A 27,103-nucleotide genomic window follows, 5' to 3' on the forward strand; every position below is an offset into this window, starting at 1 on the left:
ATATACCCCATCTGGGTTTTCCCGGACCAAACTGGCCTCCTATCAGGGGGAAGAAGTCACCTGCATCAGTTTTCCCTGAGGGTGAGACCCAGCAGATTGAAAGACTTTCCTGTGAAGTCTCTGGACTCTGTTTTTCTTATCCTGCCCAGTGTGTGGCGCTTATCTGCCTGCATGTCCCACCAGCATAAGATGATGCGGTACCTTTAACTTTGGCAGATCTCCCTGCTGGGGGCATGGTGGAGATAGAGGAGAGGTTGTAGGCCGATTTTAATGGCTTCAAATTACCAAGCTCTGATGTCTGAATTCCTTGAAGGAGGGATTCCACCTGAGTTGGGCTTCACCCCTCGCCTGGGGAAGGCACTGGCTTGAGACAAGCCCTGCAACGAGCTTGTTTCTGCCTATGCCTGGGGCAGTTGCAGCCTGAGAAGCCCTGCCACTGAATCCAGAGGCAGTCAAGCCTTTGTAGAAACACAGCCACAAAAACCTGTTTCTTTTCTTTTTTTCTTTTTCCCTTAGCCCAATGAGCGACGTCTGCTTTGACCAAGTTCACCTGAGCTGGGGGCCTATTTTTAGTAGTCAGATTTGTTAATTAATGCCACAACTGGTGTTTGGTTGTGCTCAGCACCTGCTGCTGGTAAAGTCTCTTTCCTTTCCCCTCTGGGAAGCCTGTGGGGGAGGGGCACTGGCTGCTGTGGTTTGGGGAACTCACGGTTCTGGGGGGGCTCGCAGCTGGTCCAGAGTGGGGCATGCTGTGTGTCCGGTCACTGATGTGGCTCCAGGAGCTGTTCTGTACTGTTTTTGGTTATTTAGTAGTTGTTCTAGAGGACGAACTAAAACGTGCACATTGCTAAGCTGCCATCTTGGCCCCTATTCTATAACCCTTTTTAAAGTCTATAGGATATGCAGCAATATCCCCTCTGTCATTACTGATATTGGTAATTTGTGTTCCCTCTCTTCTTTGTTTGACTAGAGGTTTATTAATTTTATTGATTATTTTAAAGACCACTTTTTTTTATTAATTTTTTCTACTTTAAAAATATCTTTTCAATTTTATTGTTTTCTGCTATGTTTAGTACTTCCTTTCTTCTCTTTACTTTGGGAGTAATTTGCTCTTTTTTCCAGATTTTGTAAGATGAAAATGTAAACCATAAATTTGAGATCTGACTTAAAAAATTTTTTCATTATGGTAACATATATGTCACATAAATATTCTTATTTTAACTGTTTTAGAGTATACAATTCAGTGGGATTAATTACCTTTGCATTGTTGTGCTACCATCACCACTATTTATAACCAAAACTTTTTCATCCCCCTAAACAGAAACTCTGTACCCATTAAACAATAATTCATTTGCCCTACCCCTAAGTGCTGATAACCTCTAATCTACTTTCTGTCTCTATTAATTTGCTTATTCTAGCTATTTCATATAAGTAAAGTTATGTAATATGTGTCTCACTTTTCTAATATAAGCCTTTTAATGGTATACATTTCCCTCCAAGCATTGGTTTACCTGGATTCCACAAATTTTGATATACTGTATTTTTATTTTCAGTTCATAAATTTGCTGATTTCCCTTGTGATTTCTTCATTGACTCCTGGGTAATTTAGAGGTGGGCTAAATTGTTTGGGGGTTTTAGGGGTATCTTTTTTCCTTTCCTTTTTTTTTTTTTTTTGCATGGGCAGGTACTGGGTCTCCAGCATGGCAGGTGAGAACTCTGCCACTGAGCCACTATTGCTTGCCCTCTTCTTTATTTTTAACTTACTTTTTATTGTGGTAACTATACATATATATACACATTTATGTAAGATAAAATTTGCCATTTTGACCATTTTCAAATGTATAATTTCCTACCTCTCATTTTTTGTGTTGTTATACATTTTAATGCTACATATATTATAAACCTTACAGTATATTTTATTATTTTTGCATTACACAGTTATCTTTAGGCTGAATAATGGCCCCTTATGATGCTCATGTTCTCAACACAAGACCCTGTGGATATGTTACCTTATATAGAAAAAGGGGTGTTGCAGCTGTGATGGGGAGGGTAGCCTGGGTAATCCAGGTGGGCCCGATGATGTAATCACACATATCCTTACAGAAAGAGGCAGAGGGAGATGCTATGATGGAAGTAGGATATGTGACCACAGAAGCAAGAAATTGGAGTAATGTGAGGAAGGGTCACAAGGCATGAATACAGGTGACTTCCAGAAGCTAGAAAAGGAAATGGATTCCTGAGAAACCAAACCTGTAACACCGTAACTTTAGCCCAGCGGAACTGATTTAATAAGACTTAGGGTCTCCAGAATTGTTAGAGAATACATTTGTGTTGTGTAGTAGTTAGGTTCAGGTGTCAGCTTGCCAGGCGAAGGTGTCTAGAGCTATTGCTGTGGACATGAGCCAATGGCGTGTGAACCTCATCTGCTGCTGATTACATCTGTAGTCGGCTAGGAGGCGTGCCTGCTGCAGTAAATGATGTTTGATTTAATTGGCTGGTGCTTAAATGAGAGAGGTCAACGTAGCACAGCCAAGCAGCTCAGCATACCTCATTTCAGCAATCGCAGCTCAGCCCTGGCCTTTGGAGATGCAGAAAGGAATCATCCCGGAGAAAGATGTTGGAACCCAGAGGCCTGGAGAGAAGGCCAGCAGAGATCATCCTGTGCCTTCCCACTTAAGAAGGAACCTCAATTGAAAATTGGTTGCTTTTTCTCTGAAGAACTAACGAAATAAATCCCCTTTTGTTGAAAGCCAATCTGTCTCTGGTGTGTTGCATTCCGGCAGCTAGCAAATTAGAACATGTTCCTTTAAGCCACCAAGTGTGTGGAGATTTGTTACAGCGGGCACAGTAAACTAATAAACCCACAATTTTTACCATTTCCGTTGCTTTTCATTTCTTTGTATGGATCCAGATTTCTGTTTGGTATCATGACCTTTTGCCTGAAGTACTTACTTCCTTTAACATATCTTGCTGTGCAGGTTTCTTGCCAATACATTTTCTCAGCTTTTCTTTTTTCTGAAGATACTTTATTTCCCCTTCATTTTTTTAAACATTTTTTTAAAAAATAATTTCAACTGACAGGACAGTTGCAAAAATAATATAAAAGCTATATAGTGAACTCTAATATACGCCCACCCCCAGATATCCAGATCTGCTAACTTTTAACATTTTTGCCATTTGTTTTTTCTCCCTTTCTTCCCTTCCCTTCCCCTCCTTCCCTCCCTCCCTTCTTCCTTCCTTCCACCCATCCATCTATCTTCTAGGCTTTTGAGACTATGTTGTACATCTTGTGCTCCTTGAAGACGTACTACTTTAGTACATTTCCTAAGAATAAGGATATTCACTTATGAAACCATCTTAGGTACAGTTACAAGTTCAAGAAATTTAACATGATAGAAAGCTTAAAGTCTATATTTTCCAGTTCTTTCATATGTTCCAATAATGTCCTTTTGGGCCTCTTCTCCTCCATTATTAGACCCAGTCAAGCATTATGCATTGCATTGCATTGTCGTTGTCTCTTGAATAGCCCTTTTTAAAAGCTGTGGAAACATATATACATTGTAGACTTTCTCATCTCAACCTCTCCCAAGCATACCATTCAGTAGGATTCATCACATGTACCACATCTGCACTTCCCTCACCACCAGCCTTCCTTAGACCTTTCCTGTCACCCCAAACAGAAACCGTAAACTCATTATTCAGTATATTCATGAAGTTTCCATTCCCCATCCCCCTGCCTGATAACCTCTACTGTACTTTTTGTCTCTATGAATTTGCGTATTCTGTTTTTTAATAGTGGAATCACAAAATATCCATCCCTTTGTATCTGACTGACTTCTTCATTTAACACGATTATCTTCAAGGTTCATCCTTCTAGTAGCATGTATCAGAAATACATTCCTTTTTAAGGTTGAATAATATTCCGTTGTATGTTTATACCACATTTTGTTTGTCCATTCATCTCCTGATGGACATTTGAGTTGCTTCCACCTTTTGCCTGTTGTGAAAACTGCTGCTGTGAACACTGATGTGCACGTATCTGTCCAAGTTCCTGCTTTCAGTTCCATATCGTATATGCCTGGAAGTGGGATTGCTGGGCCATATGGTAGTTCTATATTTAACTTTCTAAGAAAGCACCAAATTACTTTCCGTAGAGATTGTACCATTTTAAATTCCCACCAACAGTGTACCAAGGTTCTGATTTGTCCTTGAAAGCTCTTGTTTTTTTTTAAATATAGCTTTTTTTTTTTTAATATAGCCATTACAGTGGGTATGAGATAGTATCTCATTCTGGTTTTGATTTGCATTTCCCATATGATTAATGATGTTGACCATCTGTGCTGGTTTGAAAGGATGCATGTACCCTAGAAAAGCCATGTTTTAATCCTAATCCCATTTTGTAAAGGCAGCTGTCTCTTCTAATCCCTATTCAGCACTGTATGTTTGAAACTTTGATTAGATCATCTCCCTGGAGTGATTCAATCAAGAGTGGTTGTTAAACTGGATTAGGTGGAGACTTGTCTCCACCCATTCTAGGTGGGTCTCAGTTACTTTACTGGAATCCTATAGAAGAGAGATTCGGAGAGAGCAGAGAAGAACGACAGAGCCACGAGAAAGCCATAACAGAACGCCACAGAACCACGAGGCAGAGAGTCCACCAGTCAGTGACTTGGAGATGAAGAAGGAACATGCCTCTTGGGGAGCTGGAGAGGAAGCTAGCAGATGATGCTGTGTTCGCCACATGCCTTTCCGGATAAGAGAGAAGCCCTGACCATGTTCATCACATGCCTTCTCACTTGAAAGAGAAACCCTGAACTTCATCGGCCTACTTGAATCATGGTATCTTTCCCTGGATACCTTAGATTTGACATTTCTATAGACTTGTTTTAATTGGGACATTTTCTCAGTCTTAGAACTATAAATTAGCAACTTATTAAATTCCCCTTTTTAAAAGCCATTCCATTTCTGGTATATTGCATTTGACAGCTAGCAAACTTGAACACCATCTTTTCATGTGCTTATTGGCTACTTGTGTCTCTTCTCTGGAGAAATGTTTATTCAAGTTCTTTGCCCTTTTTTTTTTTTTGGCAGTTTTATTGAGATATATTCATTCACACACCATACAAAACACCCAGTGTATACAAGTAGTGGCTCACAGTATCATCACATAGTTGTGCATTCATCACCACCATCAGTTTTAGAACATTTTCATTATTCCAGAAAAGAAATAAGAATAAAAAATAAAACCCAAATCCTCCCATACTCCTTATCCCCCCACCATTGTTCACCCATAGTATTGGTGTGGTACATTTGTTACTGCTGATGAAAGAACTATGAAATAGTAAGTTGACTCTAGTCCATAGTTTGTAATAGATACATTTTCCCCATATACCCCCCTCTAATATTAACTTAGTGTAATAGTGTCATACATTTGTTCTATTTCATGAAAGAACTTTTTAATATTTTTTATATTTGTATACTTAATCATGTTCATAGTCCGCCACAAGATTCACTGTGTTAAACATTCCTACGTTTTGACCTCCAACTTTCCTTCTAGTGACATACATGACTCTAAACTTTCCCTTTCCACCACATTCACACACTATTAGAACTATTAATTATTCTCAAAATAATGTGCCACCATCACCTCTACCCATTTCCAAATGTTTAAGTTCAACCCAGTTAAACAGTCTCCCCATATTAAGCAGCTGCTCCCCATTCTTTAGTCTCATTCTATATCCTGGTAACCTACTGTTTTGGTTTGCTAAAGCTGTCAGAATGCATATACCAGAAATGGAATGGCTTTTATAATGTATATTTATTAAGTTACAAGTGTACAATTCTAAGGCCTTAAAAATGTCCAAAGTAAGGCATCCAGAAGAAAAATACCTTGACTATAAAGAAATGGCCCAATAGCATTCGGGTTTCCTCTGTCACATGGGAAGGCACATGGCTGGGTCTGCTGATCCCTGTTCCCAGTTCTGTTGCTTCCAGCTGCTGATTCCAGTGGCCTCCTCTCTATGCGTCTGTGGGTCCTTAGTTGCCCCTGGGCAAAACTCTGGGTTTCATCTCTTAGTTTAGCATCTCCTGGGGCTGGAGATTTCTTCTGTTCAGGTTCTGGGTATTTCTGTGAGTCCTTACTTAGCACCTGGGCTGTTTCTGTCTCGATCTCCAAATGTCTGTGGCTGTGTTGGCTTTCTCAGCTCCTGGCATCTCCTGGGGCTTCTGTATTTCTAAAAGCTGAGTCTAAGCTTTCTCCTAAATGTTTCCCTGTGTGGGCTCTTTTAAGGACTCCACTAAACTAATCAAGACCTACCTCGAATGGGCAGAGACACATCTCCATCTAATCAAAGGTCACACCTACAATTGAGTGGGCCATATCTCCATGGAAACAACCTAATTAAAAGGTCCAACCTTGCAATATTGAATCAAGATTAGAACAAGGCTTTTCTGGGGTACATATGACACTTTCAAACCAGCATACCTATATTCTGTATTTTATGTCTATGAGTTTACATATTTTTTAAATTTTTTTATTGTATAGTATGACATATATACAAAGCAAAGATATGAAAAAGCAATAGTTTTAAAAGCACTCTTCAACAAGTAGTTACAGGACAGATCCCAGAATTTGTCATAGACTACCATACTATCCTCTCAAATTTTTCCTTCTAGCTGCTCCAGAATATAGAAGGCTAGAAGGCTTAAATTTTTTTATCATCACAATCAATTTTTTCCTTCTTTTTTTGTGAAAAATAGCATATATACAAAAAAAAAGCTATAAATTTCAAAGCACAGAACCACAATTAGTTGCAGAACATGTTTCAGAGTTTGGCATGGATTACAATTCCACACTTTTAGGTTTTTACTTCTAGAATAGTAGAGACTAAAAGAGATATCAATTTAATGATTTAGCATTCATATTCATTTGTTAAATCCTATCTTCTCTGTATAACTCTGCCATCACCTTTGATCCTTCCATCTTCTCTTTAGGGGTGTTTGGGTTATGGCCATTCTAAATTTTTCGCGTTGGAAGGGTCTGTCACCAATATGGGGTAGGTAGATGGAACTATCTGATGTTCTGGAGAGGCTGAGCTAGGTTTCAGGACTTATCTGGAACAGGGGCCCATCTGGAGGTTGTAGGTTTCTGGAAAGTTACTGTAGCACATGGAACCCTTGTGGAACCTTATATATTGCCCTAGGTGTTCTTTAGGATTGGCTGGAATGGTCCTGTTTGAGGGTTGGCAGGTTATGATAGGTAGCAAGGTCTAACTGAAGCTTGCATAAGAGCAACCTCCAGAGTAGCCTCTCGACTCTATCTGAACTCTCTCTGCCACTGATACTTTATTAGTTACACTTCTTTTCCCCCTTTTGGTCCAGATGTAATTGTTGATCCCATGGTGCCAGGTCTGGATTCATCCCTGGGAGTCCTCGCCCATGTTGCCAGGGAGACTTTTACCTCTGGATGTCATGTCCCATGTAAGGGGTAGGGCAATGATTTCACTTGCAGAATTGGGCTTAGAGAGACTGAGGCCACATCTGAGCAACAACAGAGGTCCTCCAGAAGTAACTGTCAGGCATGCCTATAGGTAGTCTAAGCTTCTCTGCTACCTACATAAGCTTCACAAGAATAAGCCTCATGGTCGAGGGCTTGGCCTATTGATTTGGATGTCCCTGAAGTATGACACAGTATCAGGGGATTCCCTGATGGTAAGATTTAATAGTTCCATATTCTTTCTCCCATTCCTCAGGGGACTTTGCCAATACTTTTTGATTATCTGCTTAATATACTCTAGCATGTATCCAGGCATTACAATAATCTATACAGGATTAAAGGGCTTCTTTCTTATTCTGGGTTCCCTGTGTTTCAATTGTTCAAATGAGTTATTATGAGTTTACATATTATAATTAGTTCATATTATTGAGATCATACAATATTTGTCTTTTTGTATCTATCTTATTTCACTTAACATAATGTCCTAAAGGTTCATCCATGTTTTAGTGTGCCTCAGGACTTCATTCCTTCTTACTGCTGAATAACATTCCATCATTTGTGTATACCACATTTTGTTTATCCATCATCTGTTGATGGTCACTTGGATTGTTTCCATCTGTGCCAGTTTGAATCTGTTGTGTACCCCCAGAAAAGCCCAGTTCTTTAATCCTCATTCAATATTGCTTTTTTATTGTTCCCATGGAGATGTGCCCCACACAAATGTGGCTGGTAACTTTTGATTAGATGGCTTCCATGGTGATGGGTCTCCACCCATTCAAGGCAGGGTTGGTTACTGGTGCCCTTTAAGAAGAAACCATTTTGGAGAAAGCTCAGAGCCAACAGAGCCCACACAGCCAGAGAACTTTGGACATCCAGAAGGAAAATGCCCCCAGGGAAGCCTTATAAAATGAGGAGAGAAAGCTAGCAGACATCACCACGTGCCCTATCAACTGAGAGAGAAACCCCGAACTTTAGTGACCCTTTCTTTGAAGATAAGGTATCTTTCTCTGGATTTGGATATTTTCATGGCCTTAGAATTGTGAACTTGCAACTTAGTAAATTCCCTTTTTAAAAGCCTTCCCATTTCTGGTATATTGCATTCCAGCAGCTTACAATCTAAAACACCATCCTTTGGCAATTGTGAATATTGCTGTTGTGAACATTGGTGTGCAAATGTCTGTTCATGTCCCTGCTTTCAAATCTTCTGCATATATTTTGAGTAGCAGGATTGCCAGATCAGTAAGGCAGATCTATACTTAGCTTCCTGAGGAACCATCAAACCAACTTCCACAGCAGCTGTACCATTTTACATTCCCACCAGCAGTGAATGAGTGTTCCTATAGCGGCCATTCTGGTAGGTGTGAGATGAAATCTCAATGTGGTTTTGATTTACTTTTCCCTAGTAGCTAGTGAAGATGAGCATTTTTTCGTGTGCTTTTTAGCCATCCATATTTCCTCTTTGGAAAAATGTTCCATTCATATCTTTTGCCCATTTTTAAATTGGGCTGTTTATCTTTTTATTGTTCAGTTGTAGGATTTATTTATATATTCTGGATATCAAGCCCTTATCAGTTCTGTGGTTTCCAAATATTTTCTCCCATTGAGTCAGCTGCCTTTTCACGCTTTTGACAAAGTCCTTTGAAGAACAGAAATATTCAGTTTTGAGAAGGTCCTATTTACCTATTTTTCTTTTATTGCTTTTGCAACAAAATTCCTATTACTAAATCTTGAAGATATATCCCTATATTTTCTTCTAGGAGTTTTTTGGTCCTGGCTCCTATAGTCAGGTCTTTGATCCATTTTTAATTACTTTTTATTAATTATAAATATATAGTTTATAGTTATAGGGAATGAGATATGTATATGGCATGAGATAGGGGTCCTCTTTCATTCTTTTGGATATGGATATCCAGTTCCCAACACCATTTTTTGAAAAGACCGATCTATCCTAGTTGAGTGGATTTGGGAGCCTTGTCAAAAATCAATTGACCATAGATATGAGGGTCTATTTCTTAACTCTCAATTCAATTTCATTGATCAATATTTTGTCTGTCTTTCTGACAGTACCATGCAGTTTTGACCACTCTGGCTTTACTATATGCTTTAAAGTTAGGAAGCATGAGTCCTCCAATTTCATTCTCCTTTTTCAAGATGTTTTTGGCTATTCAAGGCCCCTTACTCTTCCAGATAAATTTGATAATTAGCTTTTCATATCTGTAAAGTAGTCTGTTGAAATTTTATTGGTATTGCATTGACTCTGTAGATCAATTTGGGTAGAACTAACATCTCAACAACATTTAGCTTTCCAATCCATGAACACAGTATGTCTTTCCATTTATTTAGGTCTTCTTAGATTTCTTTTAGCAATGTTTTATACTTTTCTGTGTATAGGTCCTTTACATCTGTGTTAGTTTGCAAGCTTTCAGAATACAATATACCAGAACTGGAACAGCTTTTATAAAGCGGAATTTAATAAGTTACAGTTCTAAGGAAGTGAAAGTGTCCAAATTAAGGCACCAACAAGAAGTTACTTTAATTCAAGGAAAGTCCATGGGTTAGCAACACCTTTGTCAGTTGGGTAGCCACATGGCTGGCATCTGTCTCTTCAAGTTCTGGCTTGCTCAGCATCTCATGGTAACATCTGCTGGGGTCCAAGCATCTCCAGATGTCCATGTCTCTGTTCTCTACATGTCTGCATCTGTGTGTCAGCTCTGCCGTGAAGTTTCTGTCAGCTCTGAGGCTTCTGTCGTTTCTCTAGGTTCTGTCATTGGCCCTGAAGTTTCTGTTGGCTCTGTCATTTCTGTCACTTCTCTGGGGCTGGCTTTCATCTCTTGGCTTCCCTTGGCTCTCTCTCCAAAGTGTTTCCTCTTTTAAAGGATTCCAGTAAGCTAATCAAGACCCACCTGGATTGGGTGGAGTCACATTTTATCTGATCAAAGTTAATAATACCCACAAATGGGTGTGTCACTTCTCCCTGGAGAAAATCTATTCAGAAGATTCCAACCTACAATATTGAATCAGGATTAAAAGAAATGGCTGCTCCTATAAGATTGGACCAGGATTAAAACATGGCTTTTCTGGGGGTACATAATATTTTCAAACCGGCACAACATTTTTAGTTGTTTATCCCTAGATATTTAATTCTTTTAGTTGCTCTTGTAAATGGAATTTTTTTATTGATTACTTCTTTGGATAGTGTATTATTTAGTGTATAGAAACCCTATTGATTTTTGCTTGTTGATTTTGTATCCCTCCACTTTATTGAATTAGTTTATTAGCTCAAGTAGCTTTGTCGTAGCTTCTTCGGAATTTTCTAAATATAGGCTCATGTTATCTGCAAACAGCGAAAGTTTTCCTTCCTCCTTTCTGATTTGGATGCCTTTTATTTCTTTTTCTTGGTTACTCTAGCTAGAACTTTAGCATAGTGTTGAATAGTGGCGGTGACAGTGGGCAATCCTTGTCTTGTTCCCGATCTTAGGGGGAAAGCTTTCAGTCTCTCACCATTAAGTATGATGCTGGCTGTGGTTTTTTCATATATGCGCGTCATCATGTTGAGGAAGTTTCCTTTGATTTCTGCTTTTTGAAGTGTTTTTATCAAGAAAGGATACTGGATTTTGTCAAATGCCTTTTCTGCGTCAATTGAGATGATCTTATGGTTTTTCTCTTTTGTTTTGTTGATGTGGTGAATTACATTGATTTTCTTGTGTTAAACCACCTTTGCCTTTGCTCATTTTTCAACTGGGTTATTCTCTTTTTGTTGCTGAGTTGTAGGTATTGTTTATATGTTCTGGATATTAAACCCCTATCAGATACATGGTTTCCAATAATTTTCTCCCATTCTGTTTTTTTTTCATTTTCTTGATAATGTCTTTTGATGCACAAAAGTTTGTAATTTTGATGAAGTCCAGTTTGTTTCTGTTGGTGGTATTGCTCATGTTTTGGTGTCATGTCTAAGAATCCATGGCCTAATAAAGGGCCTGAAGCTGTTTCCCTGTTTTCTACAGGTTTTATAGTTTCAACTCATAGTTAGGCCTTTCATCCTTTTGAGTTAATTTTTGTATATGGTGTGAGAAAGAGGTCCACTTTCATTCTTCTGCATGTGATACCCAGTTTTCTCAGGACCATTTGTTGAAGAGACTGTTATTTCCCCATCGATTGTACTTGGCTCCCTTGTGAAAAATCAGTTGGCCATAGATGTGTGGATTTGTTTTTGTACTCTTAGTTCTGTTCCATTGGTGTATATGTCTGGACTTGGGCCACTACCATGCCATTTAGATTATAGTTGCTTTGTAATAAGTTTAGAAATCAGGAAGTGTGAGTCCTTCGTTCTTTTTCAAGATTGTTTTAGCTATTCAGGGTCCCTTGTCCTTCTTATGAATTTGATGATTAGCTTTTTCATTTCTTGAAAGGCGTTGAAATTTTGATTGTAATTGTGTTAATCACTTTGGGTAGTATTGACATCTTGACCATATTCAGTCTTCCAGTCCCTGAGCATGGAATATCTTTTCATTTACTTAGGTTTTCTATAATTCCTTGCAGTAATGATTTGTAGTTCTCTGTGTATATATCATTTACATCCCTGGTTAAATTTATTCTTAGAGATGTTTCTCTTTTAGTTTCTACTGTAAATGGAATTGTTTTCTTGATTTCCATTTTACATTGTTCATTGCTGGTGCACTGATTTTTGAGTATTGATCTTGTACTCTGCCATTTTGATGAACTCAATTATTAGCTTTCTTATAGGTTTCTTGGTTTTTTTTGTGGTTTCTCAGTTCTCCTCCTCCACCTTCTGTCTGGGGCAGGCCCTGTGTGTCTGAACCTCATGGGTGAGACTTTTTTCAGATAGTCTGTGTCAGTGAGAGGTCTTGATGGGATATGCTGATTTCTACATTTGTGGTATTGATGTGATCATTGTTGGTATGAGTCATCCAAAAGCTATTGTCATTTTTGCTTAACTCCATTTCTCTAAAGTGTGATCTTTGAAGATTGTAGGTCTGACCCCATCCGCTACCTGAAATCCTTCAGTGCTCCCATGTCATCAGGTCAGAGGCTTTGAGCTCTGCAGTCTGTCTCTCATCCTGACCTTTCTACAGTTCCTTATTTAAGTCTTGTCCATATCCTGCAACCCTCCAGACCATTAGTTCCTCGAGGGTAGAGGGCTTGTTCTCTGCATATTGCCAGAGATATAAACAGTACCTGACATGTGGTAGGTGCTCAGCTAGTCTTGAATGGATGGGTCAATGAGTGCAAATGCCCTGCTTTCTCTCTCTACTTGGAGAAAGCCCCTCCCTTACCTCCTTTCCGTCCCAGACTCCAGGTTCAGGCCTTTCTGAGGACACCATGTTTGGGAAGGGCCTCTCTCCTACTCCCCCACCCCCCTGCTTATCCATCCTGGCACAGATCTCACAGTACTGAAATTTCTGATTATCCATCTGCCTCCTAGTTCCCAGGGCAGAATGTGTGGCTGGGCTTACCTCATCCAGCCCTTGGTGGGCACTTGGCAAGCATGCAGTAGATCCTTGTTGACCAGCATGACACTCAGGGCTTTGCTTGATTCTGCACATGTATGTCAGGATATTTAAACCTGCGTTTTTGTATATATGTTATTTTTCACAAAAAAAAAAAAAAAGAGAGAAGGAGGAGTATAAAGAGAAGATAGGATTTAACAAATGAGTATGACTGCTGAATCATTATATTGATACTTCTTTTGGCCTCCAGTGTCTTGGAGAGCTAGAAGAAAAAATGAAAAATTGTAGAACTGTAACCCATACCAAACTTTAAAATCTGTTCTATAGCTGCTTGTTAAAATGCACTTGGAATTTTATTCCTTTTTTGTATATATATTTCACAATTTAAAAAACATAAAAAGATATTTAAAGCCCTCTTTCCCGTTTTAGGAGAAGGGAGTCATTCTTTAGTATCTGCGGACTTGGGTCTGAAGCATGTGGTGCGTGCTGCGAGGCTGGAGGTGCAGGCGCATTGCCCCCCCTGGAGCCCTGGTTCGCGGGGCTCTGGGGCAGGGGCGGCCCCCGGGCCTCCGGGCTCTGGTCAGCGTGGGCCCCAGGAGCGGGGAGGAGTACAGCTACGTGGTGGTGGGCGCAGGCTCCGCGGGCTGTGTGCTGGCCCACAGGCTCACGGAGGAGCCCACGGAGCGCCTGCTGCTGCTGGAGGCTGGGCCCAAGGATGTTCTTGCCGGGAGCAAGCGGCTCTTGTGGAAGATCCACATGCCCGCGGCCCTCGTGGCCAACCTGTGCGACGATAAGTACAACTGGTTCTACCACACGGAGCCGCAGCCAGGCCTGGACGGCCGCGTGCTGTACTGGCCGCGGGGCCGAGTCTGGGGCGGCTCCTCGTCGCTCAACGCCATGGTGTACATCCGCGGCCACGCCGAGGACTATGACCGCTGGCACCGCCAAGGCGCCGTGGGCTGGGATTATGAGCACTGCCTGCCCTACTTCCGCAAGGCGCAGGGCCACGAGCTGGGCGCCAGCACGTACCGCGGCAGCGAAGGCCCACTGCGCGTGTCCCGGGGCAAGAGCAACCACCCACTGCACCGGGCATTCCTGGAGGCAGCTCAGCAAGCCGGCTATCCCCTCACTGAGGACATGAACGGCTTCCAGCAAGAAGGCTTTGGCTGGATGGATATGACCATCCATGAAGGTAGTGTGGACGCCCCTCCCTTTCTCCCAGGTTCTTCGTAGCACAGACCCTTTCCTACTAGCCTGGCTATGGTGAGCAGGTTTGGACAAATCGCAGCTGCCATCCGTTGGTGGCGGGGGTGGGGGCGGGTGGGGTGGGGGGAGAATGTGACAGTTGTACGCCTTACAGGCCACAGAATGCAACCCAAAGCCTGTGAGAAATGATGTAGGGGTGCTGACACCTTGGGCTTTCTCTGGATCCCTGTCAGTGTGGGTAATGGAGTGTCAGCTCTCTGATCAAAGAGCCCAAAGTCCCCCAGAGACTTAAAGATAGGGAAACCGAGGCACAGGGAATAGCAAGGAACATGTGACCCTGTTTTTCCATCTCCTTGGCTCCTCCTTTCTAGACCTGGGTGTTGTCCCTCTGAGGCACAGAGCTCTTGGGGCACTGCTCACAGCAGGACAGAGGCAAGCCCAGGGTGCCCCCATGGCTTCTGCCGGCCTCTTCAGAGTTTTCCTGGCCTTCATGTGATCCTCTCGAGGGTGCAGGATATTTTGTCACTTATGTTCAGGTGATCCCAGACAGATGAGCATTTTGGTCTTTTGGTCTCAGCTTTACTTTGAAGACAGGGTTTGCAAGGTCAGATGAAAGGCAAATTCTCTTTCTCCTACCCTTTCTGTGGTCCTCCTGCCCCAGGTCCCCGGGGAATGAAGAGGGTCTGTGCCTTTTTTTTGGCACTGATTCCTTTGCTTTGTCCTGTAGGCAAGCGCTGGAGCGCAGCCTCTGCCTACCTGCACCCTGCGCTGAGCCGCCCCAATCTGAAGGCCAAGACTCAGACGTTTGTGAACAGGGTGCTGTTTGAAGGCACCCGAGCTGTGGGTGTGGAATATGTCAAGAACGGCCAGAGCCACAGGGTGAGTGAATTACAGGAGGGGTGGGGACGGGCTCAGAAACGCATAGGTGGTGGCCCTGGCAGTTGTGTGCAATGTGGGCAGAAGTGACACCCTCCTCTCCCAGCCCCAGCCACACACTCTTGCCCAGTCAGCACTGAGGCTCATCCCCATGACAAGGAGTGAGCAGCTGACGGTGCTGATGCAGTAGGTCATCCCTGTGCCTTCAGGAGGTGGGTGGCCGCCAGAGGTCAGGAAGCCCCTGCCCAGCCACCTGCAGAACAGGTGCTCCCCCAGAGCATCCCTGACACCTTCCACCTCTTTTCAAGGCACTGACCTCACAGAGATTTATAGTTCTATATTAGAGGTTTTACAGCTCATAAACATGATCACACCTTGTATTTCTCCATGTGCCTTGTTCCACTTGGTAGATTGTTGTGTGCCTCATGTGTCCATCTGTCTCACTGCTTGCTTTATTTAAACCACTCATTTGAGTGCCTGTTTTCATTGATCTCATTTAAGCGCCACAATTCTGTTTTTAAGACCATTTTTACTCTCTGGCTATTGCAGGATATAATAGTGTGTGTGCCACACAGTTTATCATCACACACCATAGCTGTGTGCAGGTGGCTTTCAGAGAGCAACACAGTGAACATCCTCCTCCTTGCCCTTGGGAATTGGGAGCCAGGATCTTGATTGGCAGCTGTGTTCCAGACCCCCATGCCAGTGCTACGTGAGGCCGCGCTCTCGCAGTTCTGTGTAGTGGGTGGGAGCCAGTTCCTGTCATGAGTCAGGAGAACAGCTGGCTTTTTATGGAGGGACTTGTGAACATCCTGTGACCTGGTCGACCATCTTGTTGTTCCAGGCTTACGCCAGCAAGGAGGTGATTCTAAGTGGAGGTGCCATCAACTCACCGCAGCTGCTCATGCTTTCAGGCATTGGCAATGCAGATGACCTCAAGAAACTGGGCATCCCCGTGGTATGCCACCTTCCTGGTGAGCTCCCTTCTTCACTGCCCTACAGAGGCCATTTCTGCTTGAGGGGATTTAACTGGCCCTGCTCAATAAAATATTTACTTCATTTTGTTTGTATGGAGTGGGGACGGACAAGAGATGATGCTCTCTGGAGCCATTCTGTTCTTCCCAAAAGAGCAGGCTGGTTTACCCATGCCTCCCAGGACACACTTTCCCCTGGGAGCATGTGGCTGCTATGTTTTTCCATTCCCCGGCCTCTAATCCCACTTAGATGCCAGGCCCCCTAGTAGGGAGTATCTTACCATACAGCCCCTAGGTCAGCCTGGACGTGTTAACAGGGCAGCTGTATGGTGAGAGGGGCCAGACCTTTGTGCTTTTCATCCACAGGACTCACCAGCTGCCCTGAGCACCAGAGATGCCAACTCAATGATCCAGCACATGCTTTTAGTATTAAGTCAATCCTTCCACACATACAATCTATTTTATAAATTGTCTTTAATGCCCGTAAGGGTCTGGCTCTTTATAACCGGAGTATCCAGAGAGCCAAGCCTTTTGCACATAGGCTGCGTCATTAGAGGCTTCTGAAAGTGTCCCTCCCTGACTGTGACCTGCCCAACATCCCCTGTAGCTTGTATGAGCTCAAGCAGGGTCTGCACAGCACAGCTTGGCCTCTTCCCTGCTTCCCAGGCTGGGGGAGGAGTGCGCTGTCATTCCATCTGCAGTCAGCCATTCAGCAACTGCTCACTGAGCCATGCCTGCTGCAGGTGTGGGCCCACCCACCTAATTGTGCACGTATGGCTGATGGAGGGAACCTGGGTGGTTGCAGATGCTGCCTTTCTGAGCAGCATCCATAACCACTTTGTGAGTGACAAAGGTAGAGGGCTTTGGCAGCACCTGAGAGAGGTGTCCTTGGGAGGCAGCCTTATACTGAGACCTGGGGGAAGACAGGAGCTGGCCCAGCACCTAAGTGGATGTGGGAGTATTTTAAAACCAGGGGGATGTTGAGAAGCCCCCTTTGGTTGCCATTTCTCCTTCTCCGTTTCAGGAGTTGGCCAGAATCTTCAAGACCACCTGGAAGTTTACATTCAGCAGGAGTGCACCCGCCCCATCACCCTCCATTCAGCACAGAAGCCCTTGCGGATGGCCCAGATCGGTCTGGAGTGGCTCTGGAAGTTCACAGGTGCGCGTGCCCATCAGTGACTGTGGTAGAGACCATCTGGGGAAGATGGCCTTCTTTTGAGGTGCCATGCGAGGTTTGAAACTGAGCTATGCCATTTATCTCCAATCTTAGAATCATCAGTTTTCCTGTCTATAAAATGGGATACACAGTTCCTGCTTGATGTGATAACATATATAAAGAGCTTAGCAAAGGGCCTGCTCTTCCTTACTTTGGGATGGCCGTATGCCTGGACACAATCTGGGGTACAAATAGCTAGGAGAAAAAGCCCAGAGGGGACATTCTTGGTGCTGGACTACAGAATCAGCATCCATTTTTCAGCATTTTCATTTTTTCCTAGTTGAATCTCTAAGCACTGCCTAGGCTAGGAATATTGCTTTAGAGCCATAATCATTCATTCAACATGTATTTCTCACACCTATATGCTGTGTACTGTGCTAGATGATAAGAGCCAACAAGGTCAGTCCCCTAGGGGAGTGTACACACTAATAGGAAAAACAGAGAGACAAAATAAACAATTTAAAACATGCTAAGGTTTAAGTGCAATGAAGGAAATATCAAGATGCTAAGATCGAGAATGGGAGGAGGGGACTGAGTGGCAGGCAGAATATGTACCAAGACCTCAGAGGTAGGCATCTGGTGTATCTGAGGGAGGCTGGGACACAGCAGAGAGGACAGGTGGGAGAAGGGGCTGGAAGCTTGACTGTGGTAGAGCCAGTTGCATATTGAGAGTGGGCAGCAGGAGGGACCAGAGAAGGGCTGGGGAGACCACCAAGGAGGTACTCGATCTGCTCCTGGATTGAGACAGGTTGTGGTACAGGTAAGGGTGGTAAGGATGAGGGGATGGAATGATAGATTTTGGAACTGAAGTTGATGAAGACTTTCTGATGGGTCAAATGGTGGGAGGTTGGTAATGAGGAAGAAGGAGGAGTGAGGGATAACTCAAGTTTCTGACTTCAGCTGGTTAGTGAAAGGAACTGGTTGAAGGTGGAGGCTCATGAGGAGCAGAGTCTGGGCTTGATGGGTTGGGGATGCCCGTGAAACCTTTAGGTCTCCCAGGTAAGTAGTAGTAGTGGATTCAGGGAAGAGGACAAAGCTAAAGACCCACATTGGGTATGTAGCAGATATTTAAAGCTATGCTAATGATCATGGTGATAAGTGCACAACTATGTGATGATATTGTGAGCCACTGATTATATACTTTGGATGGACTATACTTGGTATAAAGATACCTCAATAAAAATATATATTTTAAACAACATGCTGCTAGATGAGCCCATCCTAGGGGAAAGAGGCTAGAGAACAGGGCTTGGGTCTAAGCATAGAATAAGGACAGGAAGAGGAGGAGCTGTCCGGAAGAGAGGAGGAGACCAGGAGTGAATGGCCCCACCTCACATGCCCTTTCTGTTACGCCTTGTCCTCTTTTGATCTTCAGGGGATGGAGCCACGTCCCATCTAGAAACAGGTGGGTTCATTAGGAGCCAGCCTGGGGTCCCCCACCCCGACATACAGTTCCATTTCCTGCCATCCCAAGTGATTGATCATGGGCGGGTCCCACCACAGCAGGAGGCTTACCAGGTGAGCAGGGGTCTCATCTCCAGGGGACACCTCTTTTTCACTGTGCTCTAAGAGAAGGTGTTATCTTCTTATTGGGCATCATTCTTTCCACTGCAGCAGAGGCCTCAGGTGGTAGATGCGGAAGCCTGTCTGGCACCTTCCAGTTGCTCTGTGTGTTGGAGTGGGGAGGGGGGAACAAGGGAGGAATCTCCCCTAGGAAGGGCCATGAGTGGTGTGAGTCACTCTGCACGGTACGTGGAAAGGTAAGACCCCACTCGGGGCAGCTGTTCTAGAAATGGACAAATGAGGTAGATCTGGCCCTGGGATTGTCAACCCTGAAAGTTTTGAATAGTGGCGTCTAAAGCAAGGAGGAAGGAGCAATTCTTTCTGTCTGGGCTGTCATAGAGGTAGCTTCTGTGAAAGGGTGAGTAAGATATAGCAAATGCTAAATGTGTCTGCTCTTAACTGACTATGGATGTAGAGTCTGCAGGAAACCCCAGGGCCTTTGCGAGCTGCTGAGTCAGTGGGGCTGGTGGTGGCTACTGTGGATGTCTCTGGAGGTACTGTCACTGCTTATTCTGGTTCTTCCAGTTGCATGTGGGGACCATGCGGGGTACCAGTGTGGGTTGGCTCAAGCTGAGAACTACCAACCCCAAGGACCACCCTGTGATCCAGCCCAACTATTTGTCCACAGGTAATTCACCAGCCTCCTTCATCTTCCCCCACCCTGGTCTTGCTAGGTCATTCACTGAACGAATGCAACCCTTCATAGGGTTCATATCTGTTCTAGAATCTTACCCGGAACCACATTTTCTGAGACAAAGTCACTCCCTCCCCTCTTCTCTATCATTTTAGGCTTTAAACTTGCATATGCTGCTATGTAGTATCCTGGATCACTCAAAGTAAAATCCTGGGATTTCATTTTTACATGGTAGGTGAGATTTACAGCTTTCAGAATAACCTATCAGAAGATACAGAGAGATCTGGCTGTATACATGCCAGGTCTATATACATAGCTCACATAGCATTTTTCCTACTGTTACTCTCTGAACATTCTTTAAAAGGGAATTGCATTCCTGGACCTATCTCTTTGCATGCAGCAAAAATGAGAGCTCGTTTTTGGGTAGGTTTTGCAGTTGGCCTGGCATCTTAGCAGAAGTCTCACTGTCTGTTGGTAGCTGACAAGCAAGTTGGAGGCTTGGCCTCCTTAGCCACGTCCCCTTAGACAGTTTATCGAGCCTCTTCATGCCACGGGTCTTCCAGCAAATCCAGTATAGTAAAAAAAAAAAAAAAAAAAGAGTCTCACCTGTTTCTTCTCCTTGACAGAAACTGACATTGTGGACTTCCGCCTGTGTGTGAAGCTTTCCAGAGAAATTTTTGCACAGAAAGCCCTGGCACCATTCCGGGGGAAAGAGCTCCAGCCAGGAAGCCACGTGCAGTCTGATAAAGAGATAGATGCCTTTGTGCGAGCTAAAGGGGACAGCGCTTACCACCCCTCATGCACGTGTAAGATGGGCCAGCCCTCCGACCCCACTGCTGTAGTGGATCCCCAGACCAGAGTTCTTGGGGTAGAAAACCTGAGGGTCATTGATGCCTCCATCATGCCCAGCGTGGTCAGTGGCAACCTGAATGCCCCCACGATCATGATGGCAGAGAAAGCCGCTGACATTATTAAAGGGCAACCTGCACTCTGGGACAAGGATGTCCCTGTCTATAAGCCCAGAACCCTGGACACCCAGCGTTAAGGCAGCTGCCTGGAGAACGACCAGAGAACGTCCTGCTAAGAGGTCAGCCATGAAGGCCAGCAGAGCCCTTCCTTCAAATGCTGTTCCAGAAACTGGCCAGAACATCAGGGCCTCGGTGGTACCTACTTAGTGACTGAGAATTAGATGATTTCTTAGGAGTGGAGACCAGTACTGCTCAGTGAATAAAGTTATTTTCTCCTAGAATTTCCCTGGGGCCCTTTGGAGAGGGCCAGTGTTCAGTGTCCTCCTCGAGGAAACAGCGGGGAGGGGAGGGCAGTAAAGGAGGCAGGTTCACTCCTTGGATGTCCTGTCTCCGGCTCAGGTTCCTGGCTTCCTGCTCACTTCCTTGGGCCTGGTCAGACTTGAGGGAACTGGCTCCTTCCCAGGCCTCTTGAGGCAACCCCTGTGAGAGCTGGGTTCTAGGCACAGAGGCTGGGTTTACCATGGAAGGGACAGCACACATTTCAGGCTGTAAACTTTGTTTTACACAGAGGGAAGTCACACCAGTGACTTCAACAGTGTCCCTGTTTAAGAGGGGAGACTCACCGCTGGTAGGAAAACAATCTTTTCCTTTCCCTTCCACTTCCTGATTTTACCTCAGGATGAGGCAGGAACTCGTTCTCAGCTGGGTCACTCCGAGAGGGTTGTGGCCCAACTCCTCAGATGCTCTGGCTCTTTATGAACATAACTCCACTGGGAGGTTTTCCGGACCTTGTTAAAGGAGAGGCGTCTGGAGGGAATGCCACTTGGTTTTCACTACCGTAGGCTTCATAATTTAGGGTTTTAAAGGCTTCCTGTTACCAGGACACCTGAGAAAGCCCACACCCCAGAGCCGCCCTCCATTCCCAGGCAGCTGCCCCCGCCCGCCCTCCAGCCCCAGGGAGGCTCCCCAGCAGCCTCGGGAAGCAGAGCACCAGTGCCTTCCCAGTGCTTCCTGGGTAAGACTGGCTCCTTTTTTTTCCCTGGACATGCACAGGAGCAGACCAGATGGAGCTGAGGCAAACTATATATCTTGATCCTGTAAAAATGTAGTCGAGCAAAAGAAAAATAAATTGGCCAAGATTTCTGTTTTGGGGGAAACTAAACAAAAAACAGATCTGGGAGGCATTTAAAATGGCCCTTTGATCTTTAAGCTTCTTGTAATTCAATAATGTAAGCCAGTTACTTATTTTTGAACCGAGATACCTTATCAAGACTTTCATACAAGGTAATGAAAAGTAAATGCATTTTGAATTGATTTTTCTGAAGATATCCAAAGCCACCATCTATGGCACGGAAGGAAAGAATTGCCATATGGAAACTTGCAATGCTGGGCTCAGAGTAAAGAGAGGAGAAAAATGGGGTACTGAGAAAATTCACCTGGGACTGGGGTATATTGAGGGCCTTCGCAAACACCCGGGAGACCTGACAGCTGAAACTTATGTTTCTGAGAAAACTCTTCTGCCAGAAAATGGAAAATCTCACTTTACTTCCTTGTAGAAGTTTAAGCAGCTCTTGTTTAATCTTTCCTGTTTATCTTGCTTTACTTTCTGTTCCAAGGGAAGGTCAAGAAACTTAGTTCTAATCTGCTAAGAGGTTTATTTCTCCTAGAGGTCCCTCACCTGCCCACTAGCAGCAGCCACTGGGCACCAGAGCTCAGGCCCTTGTGTCTCCATGTAGAGGGAGGGCCTGCCAGTGGCTCTGAGGGCCACCCCCCACCGCCATCAAAGAAGGCTTGTCGATTCAGAGACGCAGTAAGAAGTCGTGTGACTGTGAAGGTGGGGAGGGTCTTCCCAGGCCTGACTTTGTTGTACTGACTCTCCTTTTCTGGTGCTGATATGGCAAGTGATGCTGTAATTTTAGATTTCCCATCTCTAGGTCCTATGATAGTCATAGTCTCTGTCACAATAGCTGATCAGGTACAGTGGCTATATTTTAAGATAGACAAAATTAAATTTGATAAAAAGAGCCCATCTGGTGTACTGCTTGATTAAATCCAGGCCCCTCTCTGACTTCTGGTTCATATGATCACATGATTAGCCATACACAGAAATACATTTCAAAGAGAAGACCGAGTGTCATATCCACCGAAGTCAAAGTCGAAAACTCTGCTGTTGGCTGTAGGGGTTCAGAGACAGATCTGAATGTTAGCGTGTACAACAGTTATTTCATCTCCAGAGCCTTGGGCAGAGGGAACCATTACTAATCTCCACAAAACAGCAGTGGCTCACATCAAAACAGGGCTGTCTCAAAGTTCTGCCATGAGAGGAAACTTTGACCTCCGAAAGAGGGCTGGTGGCAGAGGGAGCCAGAATGTGGGGCAAGCTCTGACTGAGGTTGGGGAAGACAAGGACTGTGCAGGGAAGCAAGAGCTGCTAGGCTGGGTGCCAGCAGGCCCCATAGCACTCAGTCTTGCGAGGAATTGGGCAGACTTTGTCCGTTAAGCTCTTTAGCAAAAAGCCTGCAATACTTAAGACTGGAAGTATTGGAAACAATGGAAAGATTAACAGAAACCTGTATATGCACCTTGTACAGAGTCCAAGATAATGCTGACAGAGGGCTTTGGGGAGCACTGACCCCTCTAAAGAAGCATTAGCTAGAATGCTCTGAGGGATAAGGGCCGGAGCATGCAGGTGGATGGGAGCACCTATGAGCACCTGCGAGCTTGGCCAGGCGATGGCAGTTCTCAGAAGCAGAAGCTCAAGGGGGCACCTTCCCATACGGCCTTTCTGCGTCCCGTACCGGCTGGAGGAACGATGATTTCCATAAATCCATGTGGCTTCTCTAGCCAAACCATGTCCTCACCCCAAAGGCTATTCATATTTCCACGGACAGATCAACTTGATATCAGATCTAATACATAGATTATTTTTCTTTCAAAAGCAAAAACAAAACATGTACACCTTGCCCGGCAACACAGGCAGTTACCTTATCGTCTCACCACAGGCTGGGCATCTGCAAGATTGTTCCTCTGATGCTTGGTCCTGTGTCTGAAGCTCAGGCCCCAGGCTTGCACCTCATTCTTTCCTGACTCATAATTACCAGTTGGGGAGGATAAAAAGAAACATCAGTTTAGAGAAATAAAATATTTTCTGACAAATGGTGGCTGGGCTGGGGTCTGTTCTTTGGTGGTGGGGTGGGCTCCTGAGGAGGTGGGCCTCTGAACATGGCATCACCTCTATCATTAACCAGATTTTAAAACAAATCAACTGCCTGTCATAACATTAAATACCTCCATAGGGAAAAAAGAAAGGTATTGTTAAAGACGCTCAAGACTTCAAAATAAATAAATGCAACATAAAATGAACTTTCTTGGAAACTGCTCTCGTTTCTTTTACAAAACTGGGCGGTGCATGTACAGTCACCCAGTTCACCTGATTCCCGGAGCAAGCAGAACCCAGGCTGCACATCGAGAGGTTTTGGTGCCTTCACCTCTTGGCCTTCAGGCAATTCTGAAACATCTTAAAATTAACCTGGGAAACACAGCAGACCAAGTGGGGGTCCTATGGTCCGGATGGAAATGAGGCCAGCACGCTGATCAGAGGCGGCATGTTAGTAAGGAGCTCCCTGTCGGCTGGTAGTTAGCTGCCATTTCCATTTTGTGATATAATGAAAAATACAAGATACTACTGTTAACTGGACATATCAAAATGGTTTTTTTGGGGGGGGAGGAGGGAGGACACAAGAGGGGAAAAGCGAAAAAAGAGACATTTAATCTGAAAACTTTCCTAAGACAAAGGAAAAAAAAAACATGCTTTACAACTTCAAATTTTTCTTAGAAAGAAAAATTTAATATTAGATGAGAGGTTGAATCAGGATTAATGAAAAGCAGATATTAGGAGTAGTACTGCCTGTAGAAATGCCAGTAAAGGAGTGACTTTGGAAAAGATTACCTCTGCCAGAGAATGCAGAGTCTTGGCATGGCAGTTCTGGCCTGACTGTGTTAAGCCACACAATAAGACCAACACCCGGTGAGAGACACAGAGTCCAGGATAACGTTGACAGTGGTTTAGCCCTTGAGGAGAAACAGTGCTCGCGGCAGCTGGCGTTAAGTTACCATTGGCATCAAAGGAGCCCCGAGGATAAGAAGAAAATCTACTTAATTACAAAACTGCCCTCACACAGTGTTCCTTCTGAAGCTCTCGCTGGCAAAACCCAGCTCTTTGCAAGGAGAGCTCCTAAACATAATAAAATTATTAACACAGTTTTATTCTGAAGAACATTTTGCCTTTTAATAAAAAAGGATATATGTCAGGAAATAGTCATTTACAAACCTTGAAATGTTTTTGCCTGTATCTGGAGTAAGAATGTCTTAAGAAGAGGTTTGTAAGGTCTTCATAACAAAGTGTCATTATTTACAAAAAAACGTTAACAGGTTATCTACGTAATATTTAAAAACTGGAATCAAAAATTGCTACCTGTCTTTTTGATGGCAGGGAATCCCTGCCAGGGTAACTTGACAAAGTCAGCATATTTCTGTTAACAGAAAAGGAAGCTTTGACAGTTCTAATTATCCAAAAGTGGGTTTCCATCAGGAAGTACAATCAAAGTGTGAGTGCATTCTAATGAAAACTTCAGCCCTCATTCGATTGCATATAAAAGCCCTCAAAGAGAACACACAGTACAGCAACATTTTGTAAAAAGGCAACGACATGACTTGTACAGACCTGAACATTCTAGTCCTGTGGATCATCATATTTGCTCATTTTGTGGCCCACCCCCCCCCCCACCTCCCCTATTTCTTAACACAAGCAGCATCACCAGTCCCCAGGGACGCGTTTCATTCACCTGTGCAATTCTGCATCAGAGATGTAAAACTGTCCTGTATGGGAAGCTGAGAAAACCAAAATTAGGACTACCACAGGGTCAAAGTAACCAGCTTGACCTACTCCACTATTAACTTATCAGAGGGTTATTAAAATAAAACCTAGCGAAAAAAACAATTCCAAGCCATGGTGGATCAAAAGGTACCACATCAAATCATAGAACTCCTGCCCAAATAAAAGACTGCAAATAGTCATCTGGTATATCTTGTGTAAAGATAGATTTATAATGACTCAAAATATTTTAGAAAAATCTCTGTAGTGTCAAGTTCTTTTGAACTCAAAATTTGATCCCCAAAAGATTTTCACTGAATAAACACAAATTGGCTCTATTTCCTCTACTTATGTATAGCCCAAGTAAAAATACTAATAATTTCTAGATTTCTGAGGGGACTACAATAATCAGGACCCATAGATATTGCTGCAATTCAAATACGGTACAATAATTACAAAATATAGAACATCTCTTTACAAATACAAATGATAGTATATTACAAGTCATGTACAGTAATCTATAATTGTTAAACAAACTAGTGTATCTAAGTGTACCTGGATGCGAGTGCATTGTTATTCCAGTTTACAGTTGCCCTTAACATAACAGAAACCATCCAAGTGATATTCTTTTAAGTAAACTGGTGTTACGTAACAGAAAACCTTGTTTGTAAGGTCCTACTCCCCTCTCGTAATGACCGCTGGTAGGCTGATTCTGATACACACACGATATCAGAATAGCGAAACAGGAAGCAGTGTATTGTGGGGGAAAGGGTTTAAAAATGGATATGCTGGGCCCAGTGAATGTCTGATATGCTAGACTGATGGCTGAGGTAATGACACAGGTGTGGTGATCGTCATCACCTTTAACCTTCCCCCATGGTGCCTGCGGGTGGGTGTGCATGGGTGAGTGTCCCTGTTTGCACACATCCACAGCAGTGTGTGTCTGGACACACAGGCGAGGCTTGCCTGGCCTCCTCCTCTCCAATCCCCTCTGCATGGCTGCGCCTGCTGTTCCCCAAAATGGCCTCCTGAGGGGTGGCCGCAGCCGGGGCCAAAGGCGTGCAGCACTGCTGCGCACGGCCACGCAGTGCCTGTTCTCTACCGGGTTTATGGCTTCCTTGAGGCATGACATCATGTGTACAAAAGTCTAACTGAATATTTACTCCAAACTAGTGCCTAAACTTTCCTAAATATGAGGCACTTTTTTATCTGGCCCTCCTCTGCCCGACCTGTGGCTAGAGCCAGTCTGCACTTGCCAGGTGCTATAAGGTAGTAATACATATCATCTCATCTGCCAGGTCCTCCTCGTATCGCCCAGGGTCTGGCTCTTCGTCACTGTAACCAGGTCCGAAGTCATGTAGCTCATAGTCCTGCTGGTGTGAGATGGGGCCCACATCCCCATTGGCTCGGGGACTCATGCTCCCATTAAGCAGATTGCTGGCTGCACTCTCCATCTCGTCGATGGTTAGGTCACAGGCATCGGCAATTTCATATTTTGTCACCGACACAAATTTTGGGTCCCTTGCATATTGTCCTAAGCCTTCTGATATCAGGACCTGTACAGGAAAGAGGGCCAATGGCATGAATGCATTATAAAGCTTTGAGTGGAAAATATGGCAGAAATATCAACTCAAGCACTAACTGCATGATGCGCTTTGGGGATTCAGGCTAATCATGTTCACCAGATTTCATACATGACAGCTAAATGGAAATGGAAATGGCTTTGGATCTGAAAATGTTCCAGAGCTCAAAACTAGACACGGTACAACAAAAGTGGAACCTACTGGGGAAATACTTCTGTATAAATGAGTATTTGCAGCAACAGCATAT

The 27,103-nt window shown here is 43.9% G+C and overlaps 2 protein-coding genes across 10 annotated transcripts in view; one reads left to right on the top strand and one right to left on the bottom strand.

Moving 5' to 3' along the window:
- CHDH (choline dehydrogenase) overlaps positions 1-23,780 on the top strand; it is a 52,700-nt gene extending 28,920 nt beyond the window's left edge. Inside the window, exons 2-8 of one of the 2 annotated variants that reach the window (XM_077128996.1) lie at positions 13,393-14,155; positions 14,897-15,048; positions 15,890-16,019; positions 17,044-17,178; positions 18,611-18,753; positions 19,324-19,426; positions 20,059-23,779. In XM_077128996.1, coding sequence (XP_076985111.1) covers positions 13,438-14,155; positions 14,897-15,048; positions 15,890-16,019; positions 17,044-17,178; positions 18,611-18,753; positions 19,324-19,426; positions 20,059-20,477 — 1,800 coding nt within the window. In that variant the 5' untranslated portion in view covers positions 13,393-13,437 and the 3' untranslated portion in view covers positions 20,478-23,779. Of the gene's footprint in view, positions 1-13,392; positions 14,156-14,896; positions 15,049-15,889; positions 16,020-17,043; positions 17,179-18,610; positions 18,754-19,323; positions 19,427-20,058 lie in introns of both variants that reach the window. The other variant, XM_077128997.1, reaches the window with a different exon arrangement.
- A 450-nt stretch (positions 23,781-24,230) lies between these two features.
- The window catches only part of CACNA1D (calcium voltage-gated channel subunit alpha1 D), a 413,019-nt gene continuing 410,146 nt past the window's right edge, over positions 24,231-27,103 (bottom strand). For 4 of the 8 annotated variants that reach the window (XM_077128982.1, XM_077128983.1, XM_077128981.1 and 1 more), the window contains one exon: positions 24,231-26,829. In XM_077128982.1, the coding sequence (XP_076985097.1) occupies positions 26,536-26,829 (294 nt within the window). In that variant the 3' untranslated portion in view covers positions 24,231-26,535. The remainder of the gene's footprint in view (positions 26,830-27,103) is intronic. The other 4 variants (XM_077128984.1, XM_077128985.1, XM_077128986.1 and 1 more) reach the window with 2 other exon arrangements.

The sequence above is a fragment of the Tamandua tetradactyla genome, chromosome 15, assembly GCF_023851605.1.
Source record: "Tamandua tetradactyla isolate mTamTet1 chromosome 15, mTamTet1.pri, whole genome shotgun sequence".
Taxonomy (NCBI): domain Eukaryota; kingdom Metazoa; phylum Chordata; class Mammalia; order Pilosa; family Myrmecophagidae; genus Tamandua; species Tamandua tetradactyla.